This window comes from Xenopus laevis, chromosome 6S (genome assembly GCF_017654675.1).
Source record: "Xenopus laevis strain J_2021 chromosome 6S, Xenopus_laevis_v10.1, whole genome shotgun sequence".
In the NCBI taxonomy this organism is placed as follows: domain Eukaryota; kingdom Metazoa; phylum Chordata; class Amphibia; order Anura; family Pipidae; genus Xenopus; species Xenopus laevis.
Genome location: NC_054382.1, coordinates 83,443,648 through 83,459,358, shown reverse-complemented (window position 1 = coordinate 83,459,358; position 15,711 = coordinate 83,443,648). Strand labels below are relative to the sequence as shown.

At 38.4% G+C, this 15,711-nt stretch overlaps 1 protein-coding gene and 1 long non-coding RNA gene across 2 annotated transcripts; both read right to left on the bottom strand.

Annotated features, from left to right (window-relative positions):
* Positions 1 to 875: 875 nt before the first annotated feature.
* txnl4a.S (thioredoxin like 4A S homeolog) lies at positions 876 to 9,711 on the bottom strand (the record flags this gene model as incomplete). The annotated part of the gene is given in 4 exon segments (NM_001095739.1): positions 876 to 1,226; positions 3,494 to 3,597; positions 8,703 to 8,876; positions 9,591 to 9,711. Coding segments are annotated over 3 exon segments (429 nt in total). The 3' UTR covers positions 876 to 1,054.
* A 657-nt stretch (positions 9,712 to 10,368) lies between these two features.
* On the bottom strand, positions 10,369 to 15,662 carry LOC121395145. Its single transcript, XR_005962280.1, has 3 exons — positions 15,228 to 15,662; positions 11,500 to 11,814; positions 10,369 to 10,715 (listed from the first exon to the last, which is right to left on the bottom strand). It is a non-coding gene; the product is annotated as an uncharacterized LOC121395145 (long non-coding RNA).
* Between the last annotated feature and the right edge of the window lie 49 nt (positions 15,663 to 15,711).

The window sequence follows — 15,711 nt, the reverse complement described above, 5'->3', positions numbered from 1 at the left end:
ACAAAGGCTTATTTGTATAAACTATAGTAGTGTTTCTGAAGCAAACATCAGTTTTACCAGTGCAACACTGCATTATATTTATATTACTTTAAAACACACATTTTTTGATGTTACTGTTCCTTTAACTTCTAGTTGGCCAATGAGGATGGGAGTGGGCCTTTTCCTACCTTGGTCCACCCAACCCTTTTTTGGGCTTGGCTTCTACAGACCAAAAATGCCTAAATTAACTAATTATTTAATCTAACTTAATTTTCTCCACCAACCCTTTTGAGTTGCTTTGTGAGGTTTGTAGACAGCCTCAGAGGTCAAAAGCAAAAACTTTAGCAAAAACAAGTGTTAAAACAGCCTGTTTTTACTTGTTTTTCACATGTTTACTGTCATTTCTTTATCACCAGCTTTATTACTACTGAACCTTGTTTTTCAGTAATGAATAGGTTAGAGCAGTGATCCCCAACCAGTAGCTCGTGAGCAACATGTTGCTCTCCAACCCCTTGGATGTTGCTCCCAGTGGTCTCAAAGCAGGTGCTTGTTTTTAAATTCCAAGCTTGGAGGCAAGTTTTGGTTGTATAAAAACCAGTTGTACTGCCAAACAGAGTCTGAATGTAGGTTGACAATCCACATAGGGGCTACCAAATGGCCAATCACAGCACTTATTTGGCACTCAAGTAACATTTTTCATTCTAGTGTTGCTCCCCAACTCTTTTTTCTTCTGAATGTTGCTCACGGGTTCAAAAGGTTGGGGATCCCTGGGTTAGAGTAACACACAAGAGACTTTTAAGGCCAAATGAAGTTTCCCAAAAGGTGACTGCCTTCAAATAAGTCATAAAAACCTAACAGGTCTTGCCTTATGAGTGACAATAATGGAAACTGCTTAATTTATAGGACATAGGTTTTTCCTTTATTTAATGAATCAAACAGATCAAAAGACTGAAATAAAACAAAACACAGCCTGAAGGTAGCAATTGAACTGCTCAGGTTTATGAAATATACTACTGTACAAAGGATTTACAAAAAAAATAAAAAATCCCACACTTCTTGTAACATTGTACAAACATCAGTATCTGTACTTGGTGGAATAGTCCTTTGGAGATACCACCAGACCTCTACCTTTACGCGCTCCCCTGTAAACTGTTTCTACAATATCAATCATTTCTTGCTTGTCTTCCATTGTCCAGTTTATCTTGTTGTTGTTTCCAGTGCCCAAATCAATCATGATGTGCTTGTTCCTGGTATAAGAAGAAAATATACATTAAAATGCATATCAACCTGGAAATAAAGAAGTGCAACTTAGAACGTTTAGCTCTCAATTCTCTTGTCTGTACACAACTTTTCCTGTAATAAATTATAAGCTTATCTATCAAAGAGCAGACTCTGAAACTGTGGGGTTGGCTGTATGGTATTCCCCCTTCTCATCCACTTCTGTGCCTATACGCTGCCTGCTCCTTAGTTTGAGACAGAATTTAAGCCTCAGTAGTGTTTGAGGGGTCAAGGGTGCTGATGGTGATTTTTTTTTTTTTATGGGTGAGGTCTAGTTATGCCTGATTGAAGGTTGTGTGGTTTTTACATATACGCATTTTTAAAACTGCATGTGCAATTGGGGTAAGTCATTGGGGTAAGTCAAAGACAATAGAGCGTTATATGCTTATGCATTTTGTGTGTGCACAAGCCCACAGCTCAGAGTAGTGGTTCTGAACCCTTAGGAGGGCCTCAAATAAAATCCAGCTAAGAGAGATTCCGGAAAAATGCCTATTTGCTCATGGCGATGCACCTTAAAAGCCAATTACAGTAAGATTTGGGGATTTGCATGAATATTCTTAATTAATAATTAGCTGTTACTGTGATGTTTACATATTTCTATTTTAAGACAAGTATGGGGGATACTGAAATATACATAATGCAGCGTGCATTTGAATGGGTTTCTATTTAAAGAGATACTGACACCAGAAATTAAACTTTTACATCTTTCATAATATTGCCTTTGAAAACTACTTATAACTTTGCCATAAAGTATTTGCACAATGCTTTTACATTACCTGTCTGATGCCTCATGTTCCTGTATGAAGGGGCTGCCATATTTGTGCAGCAATAGTCCGTTAGCATTAGAATCTCTAACTGACAGGCTGAGATGGGACAGTCAGGTTGGCAAACAGTCAGGTTTAGAAACTTCAAGTAACAACTACTTACAAAAACAGAACTCTCAGCAAAGAACGATCAACATGACCTATAGGTAACTTTTAATGTACATTCCTATATTCTGAAGACGTGGCGAGACGCCACGAAAAGCGTATGTTCTGTGAATATGTATGCTGAAACAACCTTTTAAAATGGACTATTACAGTTTATACATTTTTTGAACACTACTCCCGGTGCTCCGTAAATTGCTCTTTGATCTATGGATATGTTCCCGAAGGGGGATGAAAGTGAGTGTTGGAGAGGTGATATGCTCCAAGAATTCGGACTTACACTATTTTAAAAAGTAGTTTTTTAGTGTCAGTTTCACTTTAATGTTATTATTGAGGGGGTCCTCTGTGTTTTCTGTAGAATTTAATTATATTTAAGGCTAATGGCGCACAACATGTAAACTCCTCCTGAAAAGAAAATGTCAATATCGCCTGCTACCACCCACTGAGCAACATAAATGCACACTTGTCAGCCAAGGAATATTATTGGTCAAACCAAATTTGTTTGACAGCAGACCGCCCCCTAGTGTTACTGGGTAATTTAATATCTCAGAAATGAAGGGGGGTCCTCCCTAAAGTTTATTTATTTTAAACAGCTCAAGAATCTCTCCACCTAACAACATTTTATTAGTTGTGATAAATGCTCATGCAATACTGTACATCTAAAATATAGATAAAACAATTATACATTTGAACCACCTGCTCAAAAAAAAATTACAAATACTAAATTTATGTAATGACATGGCAGTTCAACACATTTTAGTGAATCTGCCGAGAGAAAATAAAAACTCTAATGCAATTCTAATGGCATCAGATTTAATTTTTTAAACCATTTTAAAATAAACCCTTTCTATCTATAGTCAGGTGATCCCAGTGGTGGCCAATAAAAGGGCAACCAAGTTTGGGAGTTTTAACCTTGAAAGCAGCTAGTAAGTAGCAAGTAAAACGCAGTCCCTGGATAAAATGTATAATGAAGAAATCGAAATCTTAATGAATCAGATGAAAGTTGAGTGTAGGACTGGCCAAACCAGGGATGACGACTTCGTTGGCCAGCTTAAATATATTGCAATATATGGACAAAGAATCTTTAACCTGTTTTGTTTAAAGGGTAAGGAATTTTTTGGTAGCTTAAGGCACAAAAAAATGTCTCAATATCTTAAATATATTGATAATGCAGAGGACCTCTAGTCTCAGATTGTCAGTTCAGATAGCATCCTTATAAATATTTTGCTAAATGAAAAAACGTTCTGGTAATTATCACTTTTTTTTTTTACTTTTGCAAAAGTGTGCAACTACTAAGCATGCAAGCTCACCTGAAGAAAAACATCACTGTACAAGGGTCATACAACTCATACATCTTGTTGAAGTCTGGAACTTCTGTGATATCCACAAGATAAATGACAGCAAAGTTTTTAACCTAGAAAGAAGTAGTAAATCAGTTTATTATTATTAAGTACAAAGCACAATATTTCTAGTTTATACATTTACATTTTATTACAATGAAGATGTAGCTTATGTGTGCAAAATTTTCCACAATATGAAATGTGACACAATCTTTGGTATGTTTTGTTTACTTGTATAATTATGGTAATGTAGAGCAACGTAGGGCATTACAGAGTAAATGAACTGTCATGTTCAAAACAGTCAAATCCCGTCCCATTAAAATTAGACTGTTTAGAACACTGCAAGGCTTGGGAGGCAATTTTTGTGAGGGTATGTTAAAATGGGTCTCAGCATGTTAACACCAAACTTAAAGGGGTGGTTCACCTTTAAGGTTAACATTTAGTATGTTATAGAATGGTCAATTCAAAGGTGAACAACCCCTTGAAGATGGCGTGCCTGTCTCACTTTGCTTACTTATTTAATGGTGGATGACCATGTCCAGCTGATTGCTTGATTATGCCCTCATTATTTTTGTTATGGTTTCTCATAAATTAATAACATAGGCGTGAGGACATGGGAAAAATAACCGTTCTTCGGGGTAAGCCACAATCTTTACCGAAGCCAGGGGACCTATAACTCCTAATACATCCATTTGCAGGTAAACAAAAAAAAAAAAGTATATAGGTTTTGAGTATTATATGTGATAAAATGAATGTAAATTGAACACATAAAAATTAACAAACTTTGTAGGTAGTTGTGAAATTTGGATAAATTGCCTGGTGAATTCTTCTAAGCTATGTATTGTTTATTAATTATTTTTGGAAGCATTCAGGTTAGCCTACAGGTTTCCTTCTGACAACCAGTTTTACCCCCAAGGGTAAATACAATGGACAAGTGAGGATTAACATGTACGTTATGGGTGTAATGTGTAAAGATCAACGCATATATGTATGCAGCTTGTGGCTTAAAACAAAACTAGATCTCATTTGGTAGCAAGAAAATCTAAATTTAACACAATAATCCCCCACAAAAAGAAAAAAAAAAAGGTTTGTCAACCCCTCTACCAAAAACGGATAACACTAACACTAAACCAGATTAGATAAAAAGTTGCATGGATTTATTTAAGAATTTTCTTTTCATAAGTGAAAACTATGACAGATATAACCCAAATAATGTAGCTAACTATCCACAGTAGCAGCCTTACAAGACCTAGCCGGTTATTTTATGCCAATACAAATAAATGTTAGAAACTCCATAAAACAGCATTAGCTTGTTCTGTGATTTTCTATTTGTCACTGTTTTTCTAATATTGAAGTGTAAAGTGTCATTTTTCACCTTCTGAAGCAACTCTGGGAGGTGGGGTCACCGAACCTGTAACCTGTTCTAAATGGATACATTTAGTTGAGGCATTTGTTAGCTTTGTCCCTGCTGAGCAGAATCCCTAGTTTTCATTACAGGCAGCTGTTAGAATTGATACAATAGTTGCTAATACTCCAGAGATGCTGCTGAGAAATGTATCAACGAATGTGGCAAAATTGTAACAGTTTAGAGTCTGCATTAGAATTATTGAGCTGTCAGACAAACACCAGCTAAATAAATGTTCAACTTTAAACTTAGATTTTGGAAAAACTGTAAAAAATAAATAATGCAAAGTAATTGAAAAAAGTCTTTATTTCTGGGGAACAATCTAAAAACAACTGGATTGAAAAAAGTGTTTGGAAGGTGAACAACCCCTTTAATCAAGAATTTATTTTAGAAAAGCTTGAAGGGGGAATTAAATACCCCAAATGCAAATTATTAGAACTACTGGGTACTTTTGCAATTTACACCGAGTATTTTTCCCAATGATAATAATTAATTTGAATCCAAAGGTCTCCCTATAAAATGTTATTCAGCTCACAATAAGCAATATAACCGACCAAAGAAACTTCTCTTATGATGGCCAGGTGGCCCGAATACAACAGGATAATAAAGTTCCAAATTCATTACTTAAGTAGTGTAAAAACTTTTAAAACAAATAGTCTGTGTAAATGACAAAAGTGTTTAGAAAAGCAACCAATCAATTTTGTTTTGGGGCATTGGTTCTACTTTTAACATTTTGTTCTAAGTAAGTCAGATATTTAGCAATAACATACTTCATCACAAGATATTCGATTAATGGCTTCAGTCCTGTGATCTTCAATCACTCCAGACAGTAAACCTTGAGGGCAAAGACAAGGCAGCTTTGGGATGCCTGTGAAATAACACAAAATATACAGAATCTCTCCTTTCCTATGTTTTTTTCTTTATTGCCTGGCATTTAAAATATATGGTTAGTCTTTTAGGTTCCAGCAAAATCAATGTTCACCAAAAAAATATGGAGAAACACTCCATGGAATCTCATTTTACATCTTCTTATAATCCTGCCTGTAACAAGTACTTGTGACCAACTGACCAGGTAAATGGATTTTAAAATTACTAGGGATGCACCGAATACACTATTTTGGATTCGGCCGAACCCCAGAATCCTTCCCGAAAGATTCGGCCGAATATTAACTTTGCATAAGCAAATTAGGGGTGGGAAGGGAAAACATTTTTTACTTCCTTGTTTTGTGACAAAAAGTCAAGAGATTTCCCTCCCCGCACCCAATTTGCATATGCAATTTAGGATTTGGTTCGGATTACCATGGAAAACTTTCCCACTGAAGAAAATGTTATTTATTTTCTACTACATTACTGAAAAAGTATTTGGGAGCCATGCATTTGCCTTCACTTTTTGCTTTAAGTTTGGCTTCTTACACAACTACGCATACACACCCACTATGGTTCAAGTCCAGAAGTACCTGGTACAGTTTTCGGATAACAGAAGCACCAGCCCAGGGTATTACATAAGGGATTATAATCACTAAGGGGTGCCTAATATTTGTCTACGCTCTAACTTTCCCTCTCCTTTAGCAACAACACGTAACTTTCCTTTTCCTTTTAAAAACAACACGTAACTTTCCTTCTCCTTTAACTACAACAGTGTGCCAAAGGGAGGCATGCTTCTTATTAACCTTAACAGTAACGTCAAAAAATAAGTGTTTTAAAGTAATGAAAATATAATGCAGTGTTGCCCTGCACTGGTAAAACTGATGTGTTTGCTTAAGAAACATTACTATTGTTTATATAAATAAGCTGCTGTGTAGCAATGGGGGCAGTCATTCAAAGGAGAAAAAGCTCAAGTTACACAGCAGATAGCAAATAAGCTCTGTCTGTCTAATGGTGTTATCTATTATCCATTAGCTAACCTGTGTCATATAGCCGTTTTTCAATTTCCGCCATTGCTCCACAGCAGCTTGTTTATATAAACAATAGTAGTGTTTCTGAAGCAAACAGATCAGTTTTACCAGTGCAGGGCAACAGTACATGATATTTTCATTACTTTAAAACACTTAATTTTTTTGGTGTTACTGTTCCTTTAAAGAAAAGGAGCTAATGGAGTAGGCGATGTTGGTGATGCTGTGGATTTCTGAATAGACCACTTTAATAAAAAAAGATCTTAAATGACTAGAATTTTTTTTGTTTCATCATCCCTGTATCAGTGATATGCAGGAAAAACCTACAACTGCTTAAAATCTGACTCAGGCATTTTAAATAGAATCTGCACCAGTTGGAAATATCATGGAGGGGCCCCACCTCTGATGCCACCAAAGGGGAGCTGCTGGAGAAAGGCTGAGGAGCAGGTGCAGTTGGTCCAAAGATACCATCTGGACCAGTTACCTGATCAAGCCAAACTAAACAAAAGCATATTGGTCAAGGTGACAAAGACTACAAGGAGCCAAAGAGCACTTTTCAAATGGAACACATGCACTGAAAGACTGCTTAAACAGAAGGTTTTCACATGCCTTATATATACACACACATTACATAGCACGGCCTTAAAAACCAAAAATGATTGGCTTTACTCTCCACTTACTAAATACTAGGCGAAGATATGCATATAACTTCTTAAAGGAACAGTAACACTAAACATTTTTATGTGACAAATCCACTCTAAACTGCTTCAATAACAGCTCTATTGTGCATAAAGTTTATTATATCCAATGCTTTGTCCAAAAAACATATTAAATCTCTGCTTCCGGATGTACACTGTAGAATGGCGAAAGGGCGATTCTGCAAAATCCGAGATGCGGCGCTCTACATCTCTGCCTAGACTGCTGAACCGGAAGCTAGTTCTTGCTGCAGTACTGAGGATTTTAAAGACCTCTGCAGGACTTACTTCTGTGCTGCAAGCCGGGAAGGAATGTCCGCAGCGTAATTTACTTCTGTGAGTGGTACTTTACTGGGTCCTGTGTGTAAGATTTATGGCTGATCTGCGTGCTAACTTTACCGTTCGCAGCACTGAACGAGCTAAAGCAAGCTAAGGAATAACCGCTGCGGACATTCCTTCTCCACTCGCAGCACTCACAAAAGTAAATAACGCTGCGGACATTCCTTCCTTGCTTGCAGCACAGAAGCAAGTCCTGCAGAGGTCTGTAAAATCCTCAGTACAGCAGCAAAAACTAGCTTCCGGTTCAGCAGTCTAGGCTGAGATGTGGAGCGCCGCACCTCGGATTTTGCAGAATCAGTGTACATCCGGAAGCAGAGATTTAATATGTTTTTTTGGACAAAGCATTGAATAAAATAAACTTTATGCACAATAGAGCTGTTATTGAAGCAGTTTACAGTGGATTTGTCACATAAAAATGTTTAGTGTTACTGTTCCTTTAAAGAAAAGCATTATATATACTAAATATTTATTATTTTTTCCATGTATTCTTACAGCGCCATTGTGTAGCTCTGTAAAATAAATGTGCTTTTACAAAGAAATCTCATCCCAAAGAAAGCCAGTTTGATGACCGGTGACACGTCTTCAGGATAAACACAGCAGGTCCAGTTGATTTGACTTATTTCTACAGATATACCATGACCTGGATGAATGAGAATCTTTACAAAATTTCCAGCCTACTTCTATAGCTAAGGTTTAGCTCTCCTTAAATGTCCCAATGTGGCCAAATATGCTTTGAGGCTTAATAGCAGTGATACTACATAATTCAGGGCCATAAACTGAAACTTGCAGACAGCCTGTGCCAGCCTTCCTAGATCTATACACATATATATCTCACACACACACCTCACCTTTTCAGCAATACTATACAAAACTTCATCCATCTTCATACAGGTTGGATCCCAGTCATGGCCAAAACGTATTACCAAAACTCTGTCTTCCTCAGACAAGATTGCCTGGTCGACCTGCCAGCCATTGTGCAGATGAGGAAGCATGTACGACATTTCGACAGCCTTGTTTTAACACTAGAATACAAAAAAAAGTATAAAATAAAGTAAACATATTAAGTATGAACATATACAAACATGCTTCCAGCCCGCAAAGTAAATTACATATTACTCAAGATTACGGATTAAATATCCCTTAACGTTAACTGTATCAAATGACAGTGTAATGGTGTTTATAACACAATTTAAATCTAGAAAATGTGGGGCTGGAGAAGTGGGCATTGGCTTAAAGGGTGTAGTTCACCTTTTAGTATGTTAAAGAATTGCCTATACTAAGCAACTTTTCAGTTGGCCTTCAATATTTATTTTTTATAGTGCCTGCTTCTTATTTCTCTTTTCAGACCCTCTCCTGTTCATATTCCAGTCTCTAATTCAAATCAATTCATGGTTGCTAGGGTAATATGGAGCCTGGTAACCAGGTTACTAAAACTGCAGAGCTGATGAATAAAAAGCTAATAACTGAAAAACCACAGATAATAACAAATTAAACCAATTGCAAATTGTCTCAGAATATCACTCGCTATATTCTACTACTGGGGTTCACTTAGGGTAAGAATTGGAACAAATGGCCACTTGATCTAACTACAACTGAATGATTGAGGACTTATTCATATAATGGCATTTGAATTGTGTCCAACACACCGAAACGTTACACAACAACAAATACACGTACATCAATAGCAAAGCCCTTGATTTATATCAACGAGCAGCCGCTGTATATAGACTACATACCGCCCAACAGTGCGATTTTTTTTAAACACTAATTGTAGTCCTTGATCGCTTTGTAAAAGCCCCACAGCGCGGCTACAGCCTAGCGTCGTGACTCGCACCGGACCGCAATTCCTCACTTCACTAGTCTTATCTCGCGATGTTGTGACGTCACACGTTCATATAAACGCAATGACGCTACACGTAGGTGGCTCGGAGGCGTTACGTTTAAGCATATTAGTGTCAAGTTAAGGCGCTAGTAACAGGCGGTAGACTTTGTAGGTTTCGGCTAACTGTGGGTGACTGCTTACACATTTTATTGGAAGATCCTCTGCTTCTAGTTTTTTAACGAAATAAAAGTACAACTGTTTTTTTTGTCTCTGTTCATGGTTTTGCGAACATTTCTCCCAATTTTGCCCAAAAAAGTTGTTTTTGTGCAAACCAGGACCTGGTGAACTTAAGTAATTTTTTTTGTAGTCTGAAGGTCCTAAGGTGAACACATTTGGACACATTTTGGGGGTCTTGGGTCCATGTTCTAAATGTTATTATAGGGGACAAATTATGGTTGCCACCTGTTTGGTTTTGACCCCAACAGTTCGGTTTTTCTAAGGCCTGTTCGGGTCTCCCATTTCTGTTCGGGTTTCACGGTTCTTCCATTTCTGTTCGGGTTTCAGCCTTGTGGAAACCGAACACTAATCTGGCCAATAAATTATCAAGTGATGTCTTATTACAGAAACAACAAAAAAAACGCAAATCAATCAAAAATAAACTGTTTTTCTAAATTAGCATTTCTGTATTTCAGAGCATTCTGGATAACTGATTCTGTATGATAGATCCCATATCGGTAAATAAAGGGATTGGGCATACTCATCAGGAATATGAATATAGATATGAGCAGGGTCGGACTGGTGGGCCCCCGGCTCTAGTGGGCATGCCAGCCCAGGTCCACAACCTGGATTTCTTCCCGGCTTCTGTCTCAGGGCCTCACCTCCGGACCCTGAGGGCTACTGCCTCAGGGCCTTCCTTCCGACAACCTCGTTGGCGCTCGTGTAAGCATGCGCATCAGCGCACTTAGTTTTTTGCCGCAACCAAACAGTACGTGGCTGCAGCAAGTGCGCACACGGAGAGGAGGTTACCGGATGGGAGGCCCTGAGGCAGCAGTCCTCAGGGTCCGCAGGGGAGGCCCAGAGACAGAAGCCCCGGTCCGACACTCGATAAGAGATAGGGTTGCCACCAGTGTGGTTTCGAACTGGACATCAAAACTTTCTGTCCGGTTTACAACATTGAGAAAACTGGGCTTATCTGATTGTAGGCCCTAGGGCCCAACGATCGGATCAGAATGGAGGCAATATGGGCGGTCGGATCACGGGACTGCATCAACGAACAGATGCGGCCATGATCCGACGGGATTTGTTACCTTTCCCTATCGACATCTGCCCGAAAGTCGACCAGATATTGATCGGGGACGCCTGTCGGATGGCCCCACACATGGGTAGGGTTGCCAACTTTTCTGGAAAAAAATACTGGCCTTCCTATATATTTATCTTTTTTCCCTATTAATAACATTGGGATCAAAATTCATTTTTACGGCCAGGCCGGTAAAATACTGGCCAGGTGGCAACCGTACCTCCAGGGGAATGGTGGGCCCTACCAGTAATGAATAAACACTTAAAGGACCAGTAACAGCAAAAAAAAATTTTCAAAAATTCGTTAGTATACAACGAAAAAATAACACCAAGACAAATTAAAGTTTAAAATAACAAAGCCTTTATTAAGAAATAACTTATATAAACATCTGCGAGCTGGCGGCTCTGCACATAACCGACCAGGTGGCTCTGTTGCGACGAACCCGGAGTTAGCTGCTCAGTGCTCCATGCCCCTTCATGTGGCCCCTCTCCTGGCCGCTTCTGAACTCCATGCTAATATCAGGAACACAATTGCTGCACTAACACAGCATTCAACCAAAGTTCCACGCTGAACACACACCCTGCGGCAGCAGCAGTGCAGGAGGAGGAGTAGGTATTGGCACCGGTTCTGCAAGGCAGGAATGGACACACTGCCCTCCTATACTTTCCTGCACCCCTTGTGAATCCAATGGGGAGCCTGCCGACATTGCATTCCTACTGCTGCTCCTGGGAGGATGAAGAAGAGCTGGAGAATGAGATGGCTGCAGAGGACGAGCTGTCAGTGAATAGCCAGGGAGGAGAAGTCAAGCGCCGCAGAATGGATGGTCGCTTTTTTGCCGTTTCTGAAGAGGACAGGAAGTGGAGTTTATGTAAGTTATTTCTTAATAAAGGCTTTGCTATTTTAAACTTTAATTTGTCTTGGTGTTATTTTTTCATTGTATACTAACGAATTTTTGAATTTTTTTTTTTATGTTACTGGTCCTTTAAAGGGATACTGTCATGTGAAAACATGTATCAGTTAATAGTGCTGCTCCAGCAGAATTCTGCACTGAAATCTGTTTTTAAACAAACTAACATGGGACTAGACATGTCAGTTTCCCAGCTGCCCCCAATCATGTGACTTGTGCTCTGATAAACTTCAGTCGCTCTTTACTGCTGTACTGCAAGTTGGAGTGATTTCATCCCCTCCCTGACCCTCCCCCCAACAGCCTAACAACAAAACAATGGGAAGGTAACCAGATAGGCAGCTCCCTTACACAAGATAACGTCTGCCTGGTAGATCTAAGAACAGCACTCAATAGTAAAATCCAGGTCACATTCAGTTACATTGAGTAGGAGAAACAACAGCCTGCCAGAAAGTTACAACAGAAGGGACATTAGAGGGTGCCCTCTATAGCAGGCCAGATACTATGCAGCCATGTGGAGCTGGCAACTTTTCATCTTGTTTGTTACATGGCAATAAGCTTTGTTCTTATTGATTCAGGAATGTGACTGACAATATTGCTTCACAGAATGGATATTTTATCTGTTTTGTGAAACTGAGCTTTCATTTTGTGGAAAGAATGAATCCTGTACTATAAAACCTTGCTTTCTGTCACAAATATCAATTTTGTCATTCAAATCCAGCTTGACATGCACTAGCTAGTTATACTATTATACTGTATATTATGTCCAAGTTTTTTTTACATAATTCATTCTGTAAGTAACTTTGCCCATAAGTGCGTCCATAAAATAATGACATCCTTTTGTGTACTAACCAGATTTTGTTTATATTCTTTAATAGAAATAAGAATTTTGTATATTTTTTTTATCTTTGTATGGTCACAAATACTTATATACCATGAGAGACATTAATTCTGTGTATTAGGGATAGTTTTGTATACAGAATGCATTTGTGGCAAACGGCACCCCATATATCTTGGCCTCACTAGGTTATAAATCTCATGGCTGGCTTTCTTAAAGTAGAACTAAAGCAATGATTTAGGCTAGAAATGCTACACCTGCCCTGGCTGCTGTCCATTAGCCTCACACTACACAGGATACATAAAATATAAACAATATAGAAAATATAAAAGAATATTGTAAAAGACTGGTTAGTAATTAACTCAGATTCACAGAATCATGTTAATTTTACATTAGAACTGGTTACCAACTCCTTATCAACTTCTGTGCCAGATGTAGCTTCCCATTAAGACTTTAAGGGGGGAGATGTAATAAAAGTCTCAAAGAGCAAAACAATTCTCATCAATAAGAATAAAAATCCACATCTCGCAATGTAATATTGTTCCTTAAACTGTTATTGCATTGCGAATTTTAATTGGGCATTGCGAATTTTAATTGCGTATTGCGAATTGTAATTGCGCACTTATACAAAGTGCTTGAAGGTGTCGTAATCTTAACAAATTTTTCAGTAAGAAGTTTTATTACATTTACTGCACATTGGCGCAAACTATAAAATTCACAGTCTTCCACTTTTGGAAGTGGTCACTAAACAGTTTCCGGGTTCGCAAAAGCTATATTAAATTCACGCAAAGTAAAATTTGTTCACGCAGGGGCATAACTTTTCACATTGCGAATCGTTTGTCCGTTACCGACTTTTATTATATTCCCCCATAATAGTGTAAAATATATTTCAACAATACACAATGGTAATTAAATGAGTTACACAACAAACTTATTGCAGTATAATCACGGCTCCGCACACACTTCATAATCAGCAGGTTATTTATTGTTATTTTCACCACACATCAACGTTTCGGGGGTTTTCACCACCCTTCATCCTGATGAAGGGTGGTGAAAACCCCCCGAAACGTTGATGTGTGGTGAAAATAACAATAAATAACCTGCTGATTATGAAGTGTGTGCGGAGCCGTGATTATACTGCAATTTGTTGAGGGGCCTTGCCGGGCCTGCGGTGAACCAGCACCACCAGTGCAGGAAAGTGGAGAAGGTGAGGGTGCGGTAAATATAACACTGGACTTTGTATATATTTTACACAACAAACTTACACATGCAATTTTATGTGGGAACATCAAGAGGAAATTTTAAGAAACCCTGACAAATGGGTTAGCACTGTATGCATTTGTAGAGCGAGGTCATCCATCAAAAAATATATATTTATTAATATATAAATATATCGTTTATTTCAGCAGTGACAGTGTTGTCAGCAAGTTGGGGACACTTTGATGGCAGGTGCACCTCTAGGCTAGAAATGCACAATTAAATCTATGGTTCTAATTTGTACTGCGGCACAGCAGCATTTGTGTTTCTTTTCTTTTTTTAAAAATATGTTTTTATTTAAATTTCACAACAAAAAGAAAAAAAATAACATAGACAAAAAACAAAGAATTTGGAAATGCACATCCCAAGAAGGTAAAGATCCTTTGTTAGTATAGTTTAACATACAGAAAGATACTGAAACCTCTACTATGTCCCGCTCTCATAGTTAAGCATTAAACTTCCCAACCTTTACTCCCGTTTACAGAATTGCAAGAAAAAGAAAAAATGGATTAGTAGCATCTTTTACTTCTCCTGATATGATGGCTCCTGGGGGGCGAACGTGGGACTTGTTCCTGTGAGTAATGTAAATTTTGAATATATTGATCTGTTTCTTGAACCACCTTGTTGTTTAGTAATAGTTCGGTATCAAACCACGTGGTGTGTCTGAATGCGTATATTGTAAGATATCTGGTGTGAGTCGGAAGTGAATCTATGTAGCTCATCCAGGTTGAGAAAAATCTATCAGTGAATTGTTCTCTATTCGTAGTCGATTCCACCCAATCCATATGAAATATATGATGTAATTTTTGTTTAACTTATGATAGTGGGGGTGCCGAAGGAGACAACCAGTGATGTAAAATGGTCTTCTTAGTTGCCGCTATTAATCTTTCTGCTAAGAGTCTTTCAGATCGTGTACGTTTTGATTGTGGGGGAGGTGTACCAAAAATAGCCCATATTAGCGTAAATAAATTTGTTTGTTTTGTTAGAGATTTCCAGTACTCTTGAACTTCCCATATCACAAAACGGTTTCCCCAGCGTCACTTATTGGGACTTCAAAATGGTTATCTTTACTACGAGTCCTATGGCAAATCGGCATACACGGGAAATTGTTATAGGTTAATCTATTTCAATTCTCTGCTCAAATGCCGGTTCCAGCTCACCCTTAAGGATTGTTGGTCCGGGTGCACCATGCCCCGGACCCCTCACGTGTTCGCTGGATTCGGCTCCCCAAATGGATGAAAGTATGAGATCTTACCCGGACTTCGTTGTGACCCAGGTGCAGCCGCCCTGAGTCCGTCGCTAAGGGAAAACGCAATGTTGCACACACAAGAGTTCTGGGCAACGCACTCTTCGGATCACCCAAGGAATCGCTTGGTCTTCAGATCATTGGTAAAAGACTTTGATTTTATTGAAGATTTAACATTTTAACAAACTGTGTAACCCTGCGCCATGAGGTCTGACGCGTTTCGTGTCACTGCACTTCATCAGAGACCGAGGTCTACATATTCTAAAACAAAAAAATCCTGCTTCAGTTAACAGCTGTTCGTGTTTCACCAGTGAGTTCTTAATTGTGTGCCTTCCAGTAGGTTATGTGAAAGACCAACAGTTGAATATGTATTTATAGAAAGTGTGTTAAGGGAAGTTAAAGTACTGAAGCCACAAATTCAATTCTACTGAACACCAATTTGTGGGTTTTTTTTTAATCCCCTGGCCACCAATGTATTATTTTAATATTCTAT